This window comes from Peromyscus eremicus, chromosome 10, assembly GCF_949786415.1.
Source record: "Peromyscus eremicus chromosome 10, PerEre_H2_v1, whole genome shotgun sequence".
Lineage (NCBI taxonomy): Eukaryota > Metazoa > Chordata > Mammalia > Rodentia > Cricetidae > Peromyscus > Peromyscus eremicus.
This window is the reverse complement of record NC_081426.1, coordinates 92,919,546-92,938,499: the sequence shown is the minus strand read 5'-3', so window position 1 is coordinate 92,938,499 and position 18,954 is coordinate 92,919,546. Positions and strand designations below refer to the sequence as shown.

Below are 18,954 nucleotides of genomic sequence, written 5' to 3'. Positions count from 1 at the left end.
ACTCCAAACTCCATGAAAACATTTCCCAATATCAAAAATAACTTAAGCTAATTCCTGGGTCTTGACTGTTTTCCTTAATCATTAAACTAAACCATAGTCTATAGGACTCCTCAAGAGAAACTCATAAGTCTTAGCTGCATGACACTTCCAATGCAGCCCTGCTTCATTGGGGGAGGAGGGGGGACAACACTATATCTTATGTTTACCTATATTAATTTTCCCACTAAAATAACCTCTATCATAATCCCTTACTACATGTGTTAAAAACCCTTAATCATCAAAATTCTATTTAAACTACCAGTATTATTGTATAAAACCATTACTTCAGTTAAACAATGCAGCTTAAGAGGAAATCATCTTCATAATAATCTACAGGAAAAATGCCCAGTAGAATGGGATATTTCCACAAGATAATCATACAACATTAAAGGCAGTGGGGATTCCCCTGAACCCCATTCACACAATTCATTCCAGAAAAAAAAAATGGCAGCAGCAAACATGTGAAGACACAGCACTAGCAAGAGACATTCAGAAGCTGAAGCCCCTTTGGCCTTGCCTATCAGAGATTCAACCATCAGTTCCTTGCATTCTGGTGACTTTCCTGAAGCTTAAGTGCCACCTTCTGCTCCTCTACACAGCCACACACAGGTAAAGTTTTAATTTATTTTCAATGTCAGATGAATTCAAAGAAAGTGGAAGAGTGATTTTAAAAATGTCTCTTTTTCTTAAGAACTAATAATTGCACATAGTTAATTGATAAGCAGATAATCATTATACAAGCTAAGGCCACGTGATTCTTCCAGAAGCCCCATGATGACAGATCAATGCCCTGGATCTTCAAGAATTCTTCACCAGTACATCTGTAATTCAACACACATAAAAATAATGTCAAAGATTATTCAGTACATTCACTGTTGCTTCCTTTTAAAAACTCAGTTTCTACACATCATTAAAATTTTCTTCTTTATTTAATTGACATAATATGTAAACAAATTGTAAGTACATCATTACTAATATCAATCTAAACTACTTGAATTAGTTCCCTCTGTTAATTTCGAAAACCATCCAAAGAGGCTTAGCTATCACATCTATTTAAAAGCATAGAGGAAGTAGGCTCAGTAAACTAGGCCGAGTTTAGAGAGCCACACTAAGATCCAACTTTGTAGTCTTCAAGGTGTCATCCATTTCCAAATCTGCAATGCTGCCCTCTCCTCAAAGGGCAAAGGCGTGGATAAAGGACTTGTTTCTCCCGAAGTGGAAAGCCTCAGCTTCCTAATGACACACAGACTCTCTAAGAGATCAATCTTTGTGCAGTTCTGCTGACTCAGTAGACAGTCATGCAATAAACACAGCATCAAATGCTAGAACCAGGATCAGAGGAGACCAGGAATTTCTGGCAGGAGTACAGTCAGCTCCTGAACTAAGACAGCAGTGACAACCAGGGATGCCCAGCTACGGAACATCCCCAGTAGCCCGTGGCTACAGACAGAGCCTGGGTAGCAGGTGGAGCACAGCAGGATTCAGGGGTTCAGACACAAGTTAGAAAAGCAGCTGCTGCTAAAAGTTCTGGATACACTAGAATCACCACCTGTGTGTCTCCATCCCTGTGTGTCTCCATCCCTGTGTGTCTCCATCTCTGTGTGTCTCCATCCCTGTGTGTCTCCATCTCTGTGTGTCTCCATCCCTGTGTGTCTCCATCCCTGTGTGTCTCCATCTCTGTGTGTCTCCATCCCTGTGTGTCTCCATCTCTGTGTGTCTCCATCTCTGTGTGTCTCCATCTCTGTATGTCTTCATCCCCTGTATCTCTTAGGATTTAATAGTTTTCAAATCCACTGAAAGGGCAGATTTCTTCCTCTTGTGAGGTCTGTAGATGACCCACCTCTGGTTTCACTTTACCCATCTGTTTGTGGAATATTATTTTAACATGTGTTACCTTTGTTTGTGATATGGAACATCTGTTTAATGATGCAAAGATGTGATGCATTGTTTTATGCTGTATTTGTTTAACTTTGTGAAACTGTGTTATTTTTTCTTTTCTAAAACACCTGATGGTCTAATAAAGAGCTGAACAGCCAATAGTGAAGCAGGGGAAAGGATAGGTAGGCCTAGCATGCAGAGAGAATAAATAGGAGAAATATGGGGGGAAAAGAAGAAAGTGCAAGAGAACAAGGAGAGGAGGATGCTAGGAGCCAGACACACAACCACACAGCCAGCCACAGAGTAAGAGTGAAAGTAAGATATACAAAATAAGAAAAGGAAAAAGCCCAGAGGCAAAAGGTAGATGGGATAATTTAAAGTTAAGAAAAGCTGGCAAGAAACAAGCCAAGCTAATGCTGGGCATTTATAATTAAATATAAGCCTCTGTGTGTGATTTATTTGGGGGCTCGGTGGGGGCCCCCTAAAAGAGTAAAAACAACCAACAACACCATCTGCATCCTTCTGACAATAACTAGTAAGGAACTTCTATTAGGACACAGAGCACACTAGGAGAAAGGAGATGTGGGAAATCAGACACTCCCTCATATTTGTTTTCTTATCAGTAGTTCAAACATAACTTGGGTTACAATTATTCATTATTATTTTGAATATCATGAGAGATTTAGCATATCAGCATGTCCCTCCCTTATTTATAAATCAAAATCAAATCAATGAGAGCAACTGTAGAAAGGGAAGATATTGAAACTTTAAAACAATACACTTTAATTTTATTTAAAAAATTGTTTCTATTTTCATAGTATTAGACAAAAAATTATATTTCCTTCTCAATATACTGAAATATGTGTTTCTTTCATTGTAGGACATATCCTCTGGTAGGACATTTTATACACACACACACACACACACACACACATACACATACATACATACACACACACACACACACACACACACACACACACACACACACACACACACCAGTCTTTGATTTCTTCAAGTCCTCTAGAATGTAAGGCAGAGGGAAGGCCCTGAAATCTGCAGGCAAAGGTCACTCACTTTAGTCCTTGCTGCCCTGATGTTCTTGGGCTCTGCTCACAGGTACCATGATCTATACATGTGGAAACTGTACGCCCTTGTTAACTATCAGAGAAGCCTAGGTCAAACTCAAATGTTCTGAAACAAAGAACTCAAATCCACAATCAAGACACCAAAACCATTTTAAATGCCCCAAAGAACCCTTCTGCACATCATCTACACCATGGAGCAGTAGGATCAAAACACATTCCTGTGTGCATTGATTACAATGACTCACTCTGGGGAACTGGGGGAGGACAGTGTTAATCCTGAAAGGATGGTTTCACCTCTAAGTCTAACAGCATTCTCTGTCCCCATTATGACACTGAACTCAAGCTTACATTACATAGTTCTGACATCTACTGACGTCTGCTGTGTTATGTTCTGGACAGAAGTTTTGTCCCAGGAATTCATTGTGCTGCAAAGCCTGTAACACAAACAGGAACAGGGAAAGGCAAATAGTTTAATATTTACCTAAGTTTCTAAAGAATAAATACAGCCATAAATTCAAGATCAATCTGGACTGTAATTTCCAAATATATTTTTAAATGAACAAACTCTCACCGAGTTTAGTCTGCCCAGCAAAGCAGTGCCCCTCCCTCACACTCAGGAGGCTTAGGATTGAAATGATGGTGCTTCCCAACTACTAAGAGGTGGACTCTCTAACTAGATTACCTCAGGCACCTCCTTCTCTGTGCAGTCCATAACCATGTAAACACTGTAATTAAAACAATACTATTAATTTATAGTAACAATATTTCTTGTTTCTTTTCATCAAAACCAGTTGTGATTATGGGAGTGAGAAAGTCTATTAAGACACACTTTACAGCAGAGAAAGTTTGGCAAAGCCAATATGGCTATGGCTATCACGTGGTTTCTATTCTTTTAATTTCCTGATATAAACTATATATCTTAGTCCCTGATCCTTTCATTATTTCTTATTGGGTAGAATCACAACTGTATGCTTTTCATCATACCATCTATCTTCTCTCTTTACCCTAAGATTTTTCTCACCCTTTATGAATCTCAAATAACATGTGACTGGGGAAAACCCCAGATGAATCACTGAACTTTGGCTAGAATTAACAGGAAAGTTCTCATCTTTTGCTCCTGGAAGGAAAATCCTGGGCAGCTGCTGGTTAGAGATTACAGGTAGGGAAGGACTTGGTTGGGATTCATTTCAGTTGCTACAGTTGGAGACCCCAAGTACAGTGACAGACAGGACAACTTACTGTAAATCCATAATGAAGAATGCTGAAGTACTGAATCCATGAGATGTTCTGCAAGAAGATCATGTAAAATAGTGATAGAACTGAAATAAACTACAAAGAACAGAAACAACAATTAGAATCAGTTCAGTGACTAAGAATTCTAAACAAGATCCTCCCTCTTCAAGACCCCTTCATCCTTCTGACTTTTTCTGCTCAGATCAGCTCTTTAAAACATTCTTTCAATAAACTCCAAACAGAATTCTTCACTGTTCACAAAGCCAAGGCTCTTAGTGGTTTTAAAAAGAAGGACCTGCCACCCTACTCTGCAGAAGCCAAACCCTCAGATGCTTATGTTGTTTATTTTTAAAAGGGCATGTAATCTATGCACACCCTTTAAACTTTAAATATATCCATCCCACATATTTAAAAGATTATTTAGATTCATTATAATATCTAACTTATATAGATATTATAAATGATGAACAAGGATGAGCCAGGGACAGCTCTGAAGTTCACATAAACCTTGTCCTATCTGCTCTCAAGTACAGTAGAATACGCAAAACAATAACTGTGTGTGCATGCATGCAGACTGCACCTGACCAAATGCTTCTACAGAAAATATAACAATTGGCATCATAACTAGTTTTTAAGGTCCCATTTAGAAAATTTATACAGTTCCTTTCCTGTGGCTGTGATAAAACACCATGATGAACAGACAAGTTGGGAGCTTTTCTAAGTACAAATTACAAAAATAATGGGAAATAAATAAGGGAAATAGTCTCATTCACAAAAACCTCAAAAAAGGGGGTGAGTGGATGGGAGGGGAATCTTGGAATAAATCTAACCAAATGAAATATTTGTACAATAAAAACTTTAACACATTGAAAAGAAAACTGAAGTTACTAGACAACAGACAGACTACCCATGCTTAAAGATGGGTACAATAAATATGAAAATGTAGCTAGAGTTTTCCTGCCTGGCCCATAGTCAGGACAAATCTCTCTCACCTGCCAGTCCCACAGCCGCTCAGACCCAACGAAGTAAACACAGAGACTTATATTGGTTACAAACTGTATGGCCGTGGCAGGCTTCTTGCTAACTTTTCTTACAGATAAAATTAATCCATTTCCATTAATCTATACCTTACCACATGGCTCGTGGCTTACCGGCATCTTCACATGCTGTTTGTCATCATGGCGGCTGGCAGTGTCTCTCTGACTCAGCCTTCCACTTCCCAGCTTTATTCTCCTCCTTGTCCCGCCTATACTTCCTGCCTGGCTACTGGCCAATCAGTGATTTATTTATTGACCAATCAGAGCAACACATTTGCCATACAGAACATCCCACAGCATGAAAATATCCATCCTACCAAAAGCAATCAACAGATTCAATGCAATCTCATCAAAATTATAATATAATTCACATAAATTGAAAAAAACAATACTAAATTTCACATGGATATACAAAAGTCCCACATTAGCAAAACAAGCCTGAACAACAAAACTGTCAGAGGTATCATCACCCATTGGTGAAAGAATTCATCCCCCTTTTGTGTGAGGAATAATTCATCTTCTCTAGGGATAAGAGGCTTTCAGTGGGCCTGCCTGCACATCTGGGAACAAGAGCAACAGACTTTGGCAAACTTCACGACCCCATGTGTCCTTCTCTCATAAAGAGGACAATATGCCACTTGCTCTGGTAGAACCAGAGTCCCATTCAAAGGAAAAGGACACTTGAGCCTGGCGATGTCCTGCCACATAAGTTAGCAATCCCTCCTTGGGCACATGCACTGTGCAGTGAACACAGTTTACCCAAGTATTCAATTCTCTACATCAGCTTTATAAGCACATTATCAAAAGTAAAAACAAAGTGAACTCTACTAACATGTACTTTAGGTAAAGAGGTATTGTTAGGTACATTTTAAGAATTAATTTTAAACAATGTCTGGATGATCCAAAGAGGACAATTTGGGACATATGTACTTATACATCCAAGAAAGCTTCCTGATTATGTTTTCTTTTTTAAGTAAGACTAGACACTTATCAAATTGAACTGTTAGTAGATAAACTGTTTCAGTTACATTGACAAGTTTCTATTATAGTTTAAAAAATAAGCAGGATTTTTTTCAATCTTAACTTCAATGATTTTCCTTGTGTTGAGATTGTGCCTTTCCCCTGGACAATGATGTCAGCAGCCTTTCTCCTGGGTGTAAAGTGTCCCACCTCTTCAACCTTCTGGACTGTGCTCTCAGTTAACGTCACAGGAAGGGGCCTCCCAGGTCTCTTTCAATTTGTTTTCTGTTTTGTTTTGTTTTTCAGCCTTTTAGCAGTATTTGGTCCCCAAGCAAATAACCCATGGGCTGTAAATTTTAGCAGAGGAGTCTGGGTGAAAACTTTGTAACCTAAGAGAAAGCAAAGTGGAAGAGAGATCCTCAACACAATTGATAAGAAACTGATTTTAGTTTCCCTGGTAGGAATGCCTGTAGACTCCCTAAGACAGGAGACACATGTAACATTCATGTGGAGAGAGGCCCCCAGCCCTTTCTGAAAGCTATTTTAATCTGAAACAAATCTATTTAGTTCTGAGTTACTCTAAAATAGTCTTCATCATATTAGCAGCAGCATGGGAAAGGAAGGAGGCCTCTATCCATCTGAAGAGGTATGTATTCCTACCAGTGTAGATTAAAGTTTTCTTTTAGTTTGTTAATTTTTTATTTTGTATTTGTGGAATTTCATCTGGATTCCTAACCCAACAAAAGCCAATCTATTTCACAGAACGTAGGGAGACTTCCAGGATTGTTTAATATCATAATATCCCATGTACTGTGAAAATCCCATCACCATACCCCAACAGGAGCATCCAAGGATGTTTCAGACTTTTAGTTCTAAGAACCAAAACACCAAGGCTTCCTTTACAGAAACTAGTCTACAGTCCAGGGCATCAGCCACAGAAGTGGACTCTGAGTTCAGTCCAAATATGATGGGGCAGAACTCTTCATCCGTTTTTCTTTGTCTCCTGTCTGTGGTGACTTTCATCTTGATTAGGTGTTGTCACTGTGGACAGTGAGTAGAAATGCTGAAATATGGAGGAGGGGTTCCAGGAGACATGGGCTGAAGTTACAAGTATGCTCAAGGACAGTGACCACACCACCTGGCTCTTTTTTGCTTTTCTTTCCTTGGGGGAAGGAAGTACACAGGGGACACTGGACAGACAACTACAATGCCAGTGACCGACCATTCATTTCAGATTGTATTTATGGCCTGCTCTATGAGATGGAAATATGTCTGACACTGTGGCTAGTGGGGTCCCAGGTCCCAGAGGAGAATCTACTGTTGTTCTTCTGAATGGATGTGGTATTAAACTGACTTCTAATGAGTTATGACACCCATAGATTAGAACATCTCAGGCCTTCATCAGAGACGCTTCCTTTTGCAGGAGATGGTGGTTAACACAGACCCATCACAGGCCAACATACAGAGAAGAGAGACTACAGAGGATCCAGCCCTGAATGGGACATCTGTGTATCACACCCCTCCTCCCAAGGATCAAGGATCAGGATGTAAGAGGGTAGAGGGATGGTAAGAGCCAGAGGCTGTGGACAACTACAACAAAACAGGGTTCTCCTGTCACTATTGGGCAGTGACACATAGGAATGCAGTGCAGTGTGACAACATGGGGACACCTGTACAAGATCAAGACAAGATCCCTGCATGGAGGGGAGAGGTGGACATGACCTCCTACCCCTACCTGAGGAACTACTGGCAGTTGATGGCTGCTGGAAGGGGGAACTAGTTTTCTTTAAGGATGTGGCCCCTGAGTATAGTGATATTTTATTTGTATTAAAATGTTATTTGTATGTTAATAAATAAAGTTGCCCAGGGGTCAGAGCTATTATCAAGCCATAGGAAAGCAGGGCAGTGGTGGCGTACACTTGTAATCCCAGCACTTGGTAGGCAGAGCTGGGTAAGTCTCTGTGTGTTCAGGGATACAGCCATTATTGGACACACATGCCTTTAATCTCAATACCAAGCAAGGAAAACCTGGAGGCCTATACAGACAGGCCGTGACGAGGCGGTCATGTGGTTGGGTTTACAACCAATGAGAAGGCAGAACAGGAACACTATATAAAGACATTAACACAGGGGTAGTGAGTTCTGAGAGGTAGGACCACTGCAGGAGGAAGGGTAAGGTTTTAGCTCTTAGCTCTGACCTCTTGGCTTTCTTCTTTGCATTGGTTCTGTGTTTCTTATTTAATAAGAAGGTTGGTTACATCTACACCTGAGGGCCTACCCATGCTGCAGTAGATGACCCTATACACCAGCTTATGTGGGCAGTGCTAAGTAGACCCAGGGGTTTACAGAAAACCAAACAAAGAATGAGACAGGAAGGGGAGAATGGAGAGAGTGACAGGAAATGCAGCTGTCACTTTCCTGTTGCTGTGACACAACACCATGATCAGGGAACTTGTAGAAGAGAGAGTTCCTTTGGCCTAAGTTTTCCAGAGTGACAAGAGGCCATCTTGGCAGGGAGGCATGGCAGCAGGCAGCAGGCTAGGAAGTGTGAGAGGAAGCTGAATGCTCACACCTTCACGTGACAGTGCAAAGGAGAGAGGGAAGAGGAAGGGGACAGGACTATAAACACCCAAGACCCTCCCCACCCAGGGGCAGACTTTCCTGTAGACAAATTTCTAAACGGTCTTATTAAATAAAAAACATGGACCCAGAAATTGGGGTAAAGCCTAAGAGAGATCAGAGGAATAGGACACACCATGAGCTAACCTTACCTCACCAACTGGACAGCTTCCAAAAAAAGCGACTTCCTGTTTACCCACACCTATATGCCTTGCTGTTCTGCCATCTGGTTTGCTCTCTCTGTCCAGCTACATCACTTCCTCTACATGCCCAGCTCTGTCACTTCTTGTCTGTCTGTACAGACCTCCAGACCTCCATGGTTAACTAGTATTGGAATTTAAGGTGTGTGCCACCATGCCTGGCTCTATTCCCATTGTGGCCTTGGACTCACAGAGATCCAGACAGATCCCTGCCTCCCAAGTGATAGGATTAAGGGTATGTGCCAAACTGTATGTATATTTCCACTCTTGTTTAAGGTATCACGTTTGTGCAGCTCATTTAAAATTATAATGTATAATTAAGAAATACAGATTAATAATTAGTCATCTAGGATAATCAAACTTATAGTCATGTTAGTTAATTGTTTGAAGTATACAAAGATATAATTCAATTAGGTAGGTAATCTTCAAACATTTCAAAGACCTACAGAATATGGCATTTAAAATGTTTTAAAAACTTAGACTTTTCTGCTGTGGGATGTTCTGTATGGCAAATGTGTTGCTAATTAGTCGATAAATAAAACACTGATTGGCCATTGGCTAGGCAGGAAGTGTAGGCGGGACAAGGAGGAGAATAAAGCTGGGAAGTGGAAGGCTGAGTCAGAGAGACACTGCCAGCCGCCATGATGACAAACAGCATGAGAAGATGCATGTAAGCCACGAGCCACATGGCAAGGTATAGATTTATAGAAATGGATTAATTTAAGCTGTAAGAACAGTTAGCAAGAAGCCTGCCACGGCCATGTAGTTTGTAACCAATATAAGTCTCTGTGCTTACTTGGTTGGGTCTGAGCAACTGTGGGACTGGCGGGTTTGTCCTGACTGTGGGCAAGGCAGGAAAACTCTAGCTACAAATGGCGTCCAACATGGGGCAAGAGTTTCCACCTAAAAACTGAGAAAAAAGATTCTAAAATGGAGCTAAAAACAGCTTCCTAATTGTCTCTCTCAAATGAGTGGCAGCTGCCGGTTTGAGCTACTTGTGGGTTCCTAGCGTGCGTGCTCGACCTGCAGTATAGCAGGAATGAGGCCTCTGCAAGTGGCACATTAAGCTGCATGGTGGATTTAGCCTTTGCTAGTACAAAACAAAAAAAGAGGTTTCTGGACTACACGCTGCTTGGATAAAAGCATAGATCCACAATAGCTCCCAGAGCTCATGGTAAACCACCGCCATGCTGGGAAGCTGAGGTGGGCAGAGCCAGCAGCCACAGCTGCTGCAGTTTAAAGCAATAGATTCACAATAAGACAGATTCAGGTGTAATAGTTTACAATGTGTGTAAAAATGTACGTAGGCTTGAAAGAGAAAGAAAAAGGAATATATACAGTTATATAAAGAAATAAATAGTTTTTAAAAATAAAGTCTTTAAAGAGACAGTAAAAGTAGTATAAAAAATAAGCCACGTAAAAATGGATATTACACAGAGAATCTGGACTGTGTTGTCTTTGGGATTTTTAACTGCAGAAAAACATTTGATTGTAAAAGCTGTTGAGTTATGCCAAAATGTATATTTTAAGGGTACCTTGACTTCAAAATTTGAATATAAGGATATGTTGCTTTGGAAAGGAGACTCTGCTTTTGTTCCCACAGAAAGCCAGAGGCTATGGATTTGTTCCAGATTAAGATACATCAGGTTTGACCAGCCAAGACCCCCTGAAAGGTCTCCGATGACACCATGGCCCAGATGATCCAACATCCAGAACGATTTGAAGGCAACTGGCTCAGATGATACAGCCTCATGGACTATTCCATAATTCTAAAATTTTCTTTGTATCCCCATAAGATACAGCGCCCCCCTCCAGCAGGAAGTAGTAAGAGAAGCTACGCCCAAATTCCCAAATTATATGTAATTTTACTTTAAGGTTAAAACCTTCCTTTTTGAAAAAAAAAGGGGGGGGGAAGTGCTGTGGGATGTTCTGTATGGCAAATGTGTTGCTAATTAGTCGATAAATAAAACACTGATTGGCCATTGGCTAAGCAGGAAGTGTAGGCGGGACAAGGAGGAGAATAAAGCTGGGAAGTGGAAGGCTGAGTCAGAGAGACACTGCCAGCCGCCATGATGATAAACAGCATGAGAAGATTCCGGTAAGCCACGAGCCACGTGGCAAGGTATAGATTTATAGAAATGGATTAATTTAAGCTGTAAGAACAGTTAGCAAGAAGCCTGCCACTGCCATATAGTTTGTAACCAATATAAGTCTCTGTGCTTACTTGGTTGGGTCTGAGCAGCTGTGGGACTGGCGGGTGACAAAGATTTGTTCTGACTGTGGGCAAGGCAGGAAAACTCTAGCTACACTTTTCCAGGCAATTAGACATGTCTGCTCCTGGCAGCACCAATTAATTCTTTGTGGCAAAAATTAGCCACTGGGCAAAAAAGTGCCCTTGCATCAACTGATTGACAATATGTTGTATAAACTGGACATGTAGGACTCATAGGAAGGTGACCAATGAACTTTTGCAAGGCGAGATGGTCCTTCAGTTTTCTGCTTTGCAGAAGAAACTACCAGACTTTCTACAGGACACAGAGAGAAGTGACTGAGGGACTCTAGGCCTATAGGCTGAAGAAGGATGCCCCAATGCTGCAGAGGAACTTTGGGTAACTGTCCAGGTAGCCAGCTGTCTCTGTCATTCTAGATTTTTGGAAATTGCTTAAAATGCTCTTCCTGTTTACTTAGGTAATATTATGTCCTTCTGGGGTCTTTGATGTAGTTGAAGACTAGATAGTTACAATTATAATTTTCCTTGGTTATGATAAAAGATAAATTAGATATAAAGCTTTAGACTCACAAATATAGGATAGAATATTTTCTTTAATTTTGCCAAATATAAATAGACTAGATATTATAACTATAATTCTTGCTTAATAAATGTTTTTGTTATATATAATTTTACATTAAAGTTAAAATCTTCCTTTTTGATTAGACAGAAAAGGGGAAATGCTGTGGGATATCTTTCTGTATGCTGTGAATATGTGTTGCTCTGATTGGTTGATAAATAAAACACTGATTGGTCAGTAGCCAGGCAGATGCATCTGCCATTGCCAACCTACAGTATGCTCTTACACTAGCAAAAAGAATATGAATATTAAGATACTAAATAGATTTACTTGATATGCTTTTTGGGAAATGGGGCATCTGGTTCCATTAATTGGTTGACTCATTTACTTTATGTGTGTAATTCATGGGCATGAAAGACTAAGACGGGGTAACCAATTACAGAGAGATGAGCAGAAGTATGTTAATTCAGGAGACTACTACTTAGGAGAATAGAATCTTCCACTATTTCTAACACTTTTCAGAACACAAGTGAACCCTGAGATAGACTCCTCCTGCTGTACGCAACCTCTACTTTCCCATTGAAGGCTACTGAATGAACCAAATCACATCTGCTGTGATTAAAACAGCAGGTGAGTCTCTCACACCAGCATGAAAGGAAGGCTGCAATCTGTCTTGTTGTGGAGAATTTAGCCAATCATACCACTTTCTTGAAGTCCCAATTTACTATGGTTTTATAATATGATTCCAAGAAATGTCTGGTAAGAGCTCACTAGAAAGGGCATGTTAACTACATCATAGTACTGACATCAGAGCAATAGGCACAAAGCCTAGGAGGAAAGGTGGCTCCCTCTCTCCTACAGACCATAATAAGCTTTAGCATAAGGCCTCATGTCCCAAGTACTGATGTGTCAAGCATGTACATGTGCAAGAAGGAACACAAGGAAAATTTTCCCCTCAGAAAAACACAATTTACACTCACCAGCATGAACATAAAGTAGATGGTTATGAGTTGTGTTTGTACAAATGCTGCATTCATCACTGCTCCTAAAGACAGTGACAGGGAACTGGCAGAACAAACCAACATCATGACAGTAAATATCATAGCGAAGAAACCATTCACATCTGTTTTTACTCCTTAGAAAGAAAACAAGTGGGGTCAGTTCAGCTACCAAAGTCCAGACCATTGTACAGTTTTCAAATAATACTTCAATCACCAAAACATCTAGTAACAATTTTACAGCTACCCTACTGTTCTGGGTCTCTAATTTAATTGCTTCCTTCCATGTGACTACATAAAATTGTCTTAATTTTATTTAAAGATTTGATTTTTATTTATGTGTATCTTGTGTGTTGTGGGAATGTATGCCATATGTGTGTAGTTGCCTTTGGAGACCAGAAGAGGGAACCAGATCTCCAAGGTGTGCAGTTACAGGCAAATGAAAGCTGTGTGATGATGTGGGTGCTGGGAACCAAATTTGGGGACTTTGGAGGAGCAGCTTGTGCTCTTAACCAATGAACCATCTCTCCAGCCTCATCATATGGCTTTATTTTTATACTTGCCATGAAATACCTTTCTGTATAATGTCTATTCTCTTTTCTACATAATCATGACCAATTATGAGATCCTGACATGTACAACTGGCCAAAACTCTACTGCATTCCCTCACATGAGAATCAACAATAGAACACGTTCACATCCACATTTCCCTGTGTTTATTATAATTGCTTTAGTTAAAAAAAAATAGGACCAGGACTGTCCCGGTTAGTTTTTTTTGTCAACTTAACATAAGCTAGGGTCTTATGGGAAGAAGGAACCTCATTAAGAAAATGCTTAGACTACTAGCAGTAGTGGAGAGGGTGCCTGAATTGGTCTACCCCAGTAATCAGATTGGTGAATACTCTGTCATCATAGAGCTTTCATCCAGTAACTGATGGAAGCAGATGCAGAGGTCTACAGCCAAGCACCAGGCTGAGCTCTGAGAATCTAGCTGAAGAGAGAGAAGAGGGATTACATGAGCAACAGGGGTCAAGATCATGGATGGGAAAACTTAGAGAGACAACTGAACCAAATTAATGGGAACTCATGAACTGTGGACCAATAGCTGTGGAACCTCCATGGGGACTGGAGTAGGCCCTCTGCATAAGCAAGACAGTTGTTTAGCTTGGTCTGTTTCAGGGGTCCCTGGCAGTGGGATCGAAATCTACCCCTGGTGCATGTGTGGGCCTTTTGGAGCCCAGTGCCTATGGTGGGACACCTTACACAGGCTTTCTTTCGGGGAAGGGCTTGGACCTGCCTCAACTGAATCTACCAGACTCTGCTGGCCTCCTGTAGGAGGCCTTGCCTTGGAGGAGGTAAGAATGGGGGGTGGTTTGGGGGGAATACTGGGGTGCAGAAGGGAGGAGGGAGGGATCTGTGGTTGGTATGTAAAATGAATAAAAAATTCTTAATAATAAAAAATAACAAAAACAGAAAGAAATGCTTCCATAGACTGGCCTGTAGGCAATCCTGTGGAGGTATTTTCTGGATGAATGATTTATGTGGGAGGTCTTACACAACTGTGGGTGGTGTCATTCCTTGGCAGGTGGTCGTGGGTTCTATGAGAAAGCAGGCTGAGGAAGCCATTAGGAGCAAGCTAGTAAGCATGACTCCTCCATGGCCTCTGCTTCACTCCCTGCTCCAGGTTCCTGTCCTGAGTTCCTGCTCTGATTTCCCTTCTAGAAGTACATTGAACTGTAAGACAAAATAAACCCTTTCCTATCAAAGTTGGTTCTGATCATCATGTTCATCGCAAGGCTAGAAACCTAACTAAGGCATGGATTAAACAACCTTGTAGTGGTTTTAATATCTAGAGGAGAGGAGGTGCCTCCAACTTCAGTTTTCCCTAGAAAATCACCATGTAACTGCTATGCAGGAAGACAATGGGTTCCATAAGCTGCTTTGTAATATTAAGGAGCTAATGCTATGAGTCATACACAGTCTTGTGTTTTTATAATAGTCACAAGGACACAGTTAGAGTCTGGAGGAAGCTGAGATCAATGCCTAATTGTTTTCTTAGTTATTGTTATGATTACCATGGTGTGTATAGTACATGTGTGGGTATAGCTGTGCATGTATCATGATGTACATATGCCATGGTGTTTGCATGCTATCATGTGTATGTGTCATGGTATATATGTGGAGTTGAAGGAAGGACATCTTTCTGAAGTGATTCTTTCTTCACTGTGGATTCTGAGGATCAAATTCAGGTTGTCAGGCTTGCAGGACAAACACATTTCTCATAATCATCCCATGGTCTAAATGACTGGTTCTGAAAGATAAATCTCTTATAAAACAAAGTCTAAGCTGTATCAGTGCTTATCCTTGAAAGTGTGAGTGTGTGTGTATATATGTCTGTGTGTCTGCGTAAGAATGTGTTCATGTGTCTGTGTATGAATGTGTGTGTTTGTTGTGTCTATGTTCGTGTGCCTGTGTGTATGTATGTGTTTGTATGTATGTGCATGCATATGTGTTTCTGTATGTATGAAAATTATGGAATCTAAACAGTCTAGGATGAAGCCTAACCATATGCACAGATGAGTCTGTGCACATATTTTAAATAATATTTATATAATATAATTTCTACAAACCCCAAATTCACTGTCCTCTCTTTGTAAGATGGTAGAAAAAGACAATGTATACATTTAAAAATTTGACACACTTATAAATATGTATGAGATATTATCCACTTTTCTGTATTTTATTTACATATAGAGACACTTACACAGAAACACAGAGAAAAATATACAGCTGGGCTAGAGAGATGGCTCACTGATTAAAAGCATGTGCTATTATTGCAAAAGCCCTGGATTCCACTCCCAGCTTCCACATTGGAGCTCACATTCTATAACTCCAGTTCAAGGGGATCTAATGTCCTCTTCTGACCTCACCAGGCACTGCATTCATTTACTACACACACACACACACACACACACACACACACACACTAAATAAATAAATAAATAAATAAATAAATAAAATAAATAAATAAATAAATAAATAAATAAAACAAAAAAATAAATCTTTTACAATACCTATGGACAGATATCTAATAATTGATTTTGCTCCATTGATACTGTCTCAAATGTATAAGTTATTTATTAATTCATTATAATACACAGAATCTCTTAGTAAAATCACAGCTTCATAAACAATTTTTGTAGTATTTTGTGAACAAGTCTTGGAGACTTTTCTCACACTGAACACCTGTTTTAGATGGCACACACTGGAGACATGCTTTTCTACTTTAGGCTTGCCACAGTTGTACAAATCAAAACACACTCCCCCAAGAGTAAAGACACATTCTCTGCTTTGTCACTTGTGGGAACCCACAGAAGTTTCCCTGTGAGATCTGAGTTTGCCTGACAGGGCAGAGCTGCATAAGGGGATGATATGACCAGGGACAAGGTTGTCGGGTGGTTGGAAGGATCTGCTCTTGGCTGTGCCTGGGTGGTCTTTCCTCCTCCCTTTGGCATTCCTTTAAAAGCCCTTTGGTGGAGACAGACAGGGCCTGATGGATAAGGATCCAGGCCCTCCTGAGGCTTTTCTATGTTTCTGTCTGCCTCTCTTTCCAGCTACATTTCCATATAATATTTCCTGCTGCAATTGCTCAAGAGTACCCTGGGGAAAAGGGGAGGTGGGATTGCCCCTCACAGATGGCACCAGTGAACAGGAACATAGACAAAGAAAAAAAAAACAAAAAAAAAATCGAGGGACTTGGCAAAAGTGGGAGTTAGGTCCTGCAAGAAAGCAGTTGGACTGGTCTAATTTTGTAGTGAAAAAAGAAAAATGTGGCAGGGAGTTTTATCCTCAGGAGAAAAACAGAAAAGGGGGACTAAAAGGATGTCTGAAGAAGGCTGCAGTGTAGAATCCTCTCTATCAAGGTTTCTCTCTCTCTCTTAACATTCTATCTATGAAAATTAAGCAAGGCAGAGTGCAGTAATATAGTGTAGAAAAAACTTAGAAAAGTAGAATGTAGGAATATAGCATAAAGAAAACTTAGAATATGATAAGCAACAAGACACAGAAACTATGTCCTTAATTTTCTAACTATGGGGCTAAGAATGCAAACTGGGGGGGAAAAATCTATCAAAGAGGGGAAAAATTAACAAAAAAAAAAAAAATCCAGTGGAAACTTTTGGCCTTGGGACAGCAAAAATGCTAAGAAGGTGACAAGGACTTAAATAGTCCAAGAGAATTATCACCTGAAGCTGAGAGAGAATTGGCCTTGGTGGAAAAGAAAGTACAAGATAGACACATGGATCATGCAGATCTAAAGCTGGATTGCATATTTTACCCTCTAGGCATTCTCCTACAGGAATTTTAATGCAGAGGGAAGATATTATATTGGAATGGATATTTCTAACAGAGTAAAAAATTAAAGACTTATGTGGAAAAGATCTCTGACTTGATTTTAAAAGGAAAATTGAGACTTCGTCAATTAGCAGGAATAGACCCAGTAGAAATTGTCATACCTTTAACTAAGGAGGACACTGAAAAATTATGGGCAGAATGTGAACCTTGGCAAAGAGCTTGCAGTAATTTTGGGGAGAGGTTAACAGCAAATATCCCAAAAGCAATAGAATTCAACTTATAAAGAGAACTGATTGGATCCTGCCTCGCATTATATGGGAAACACCCATATCTGGAGCTTGTACATTTTATACAGATGCAAACAAACAAGGAAAGGCAGGTTACAAATCAGAAAATTTAAGTAAAGTAGTTCAAAGCCCTTGTAATTTGGTTCAAAAATCAGAACTGTATGCTATTCTGTTGGTGTTAATGGATTTTTCGGAACCTCTCAATATAGTTACTGACTATATAAAACTTTTGTCATGACATTAAGGTCATATAGAGTATTAATTAATTAATTAATTAATTCTAGAAAGAAGGCTTCACCTAGCTGCCTGTGCACGTTTTTGTGTTTGAGTCTCTATCAGTTTTATGCAGGGAACCATGACCAGGCCTAACAATGAATCTGAAGTCTCCAGAAAGATGATGGGGCCCCACAACAATGATTCCACGTGGACAATAATAATACCACTAAGCTTGCAAACATCACCCAAAGATTGGCTTTGGTCTACAAACTGCTCAGGACAATTTTGAGATGGCTAGCTAGGATGATCCAGATTCATAGACTACTCGAACATGGACTTGAGACAAGCCCTGCACTTTCCCATTATGCAGATACTGAACAAATGATACAACTAACTCTCTCAGGACTTGACAATTAATCCAAAAATTTTCTTTTCAGGATTCCCTAAAGATGTCTTCACCCCCAGAAAGCAGGAAGTAATTTTAAGGACACGATGCCCACATTCACAAGAGGTGGGGTGGGTGTTTTTTTGGTTGTTTAATGAGTTATGGATATTGTCATTGTTTATGATAGTTGGTTACAAGTTATTGTTAATGATCAGGAAAAAAGCTAAACAAGGAGATTAGACTCAGTGTTTTTGTTTAAAGAAAAGAAAAAAAAAGAGGATATAGATATGAGGTAGATCATTGAATCTACTCTAAAAAAAAGATATAGAAATAATAGGATAAAAGGCAGACTTTTGAATCTAATCAGAAAAGAAAAGAGAGAGAAAGAATATGGATATGATAAGATAAAAGGTAGATTATTGAATCTACTTTTTAAATGGAACCACTTGTTTTAAATAGGATAAGAAATAAAAATTTTTGTCTGAATTTGTCAAATGTTAATGGACTGGACATTGTTAATGTATATAATAGATTTTTTTTTGTCTGAATCTGTCAAATGTGAATGGACTAGACATTGTTAATATAATTCTTGACTGTATATATTCTATATACTTATTCTATATACTTCTTATATTAGTTGTAACTTTTTTTATTTTAAACAAAAAAAGGGGAAATGTGGTTGATATATTGTGCACTCCAATAAACTTATCTGGGGGTCAGAGAATAGAACAATCACATTATTAAACATAGGCAGTGGAAGCATACACCTTTAATCCTAGCATTCAGGAGGCAGAGATCCACCTGGATCTCTGTGATTTCAAGGCCACACTGGAAACTGAGCCAGGCATGGTGGCACACACCTTTAATCCCAG

General features: G+C 39.7%; 1 protein-coding gene across 2 annotated transcripts in view; it reads right to left on the bottom strand.

Moving 5' to 3' along the window:
- Positions 1-644: 644 nt before the first annotated feature.
- The window catches only part of LOC131920496 (ATP-binding cassette sub-family G member 3-like), a 54,924-nt gene continuing 36,614 nt past the window's right edge, over positions 645-18,954 (bottom strand). Inside the window, exons 12-15 of one of the 2 annotated variants that reach the window (XM_059274870.1) lie at positions 12,824-12,978; positions 4,245-4,334; positions 3,354-3,439; positions 645-860 (exon numbers count right to left, since the gene is read on the bottom strand). In XM_059274870.1, coding sequence (XP_059130853.1) covers positions 707-860; positions 3,354-3,439; positions 4,245-4,334; positions 12,824-12,978 — 485 coding nt within the window. In that variant the 3' untranslated portion in view covers positions 645-706. Of the gene's footprint in view, positions 861-3,353; positions 3,440-4,244; positions 4,335-5,394; positions 6,625-12,823; positions 12,979-18,954 lie in introns of those variants that run through there. The other variant, XM_059274871.1, reaches the window with a different exon arrangement.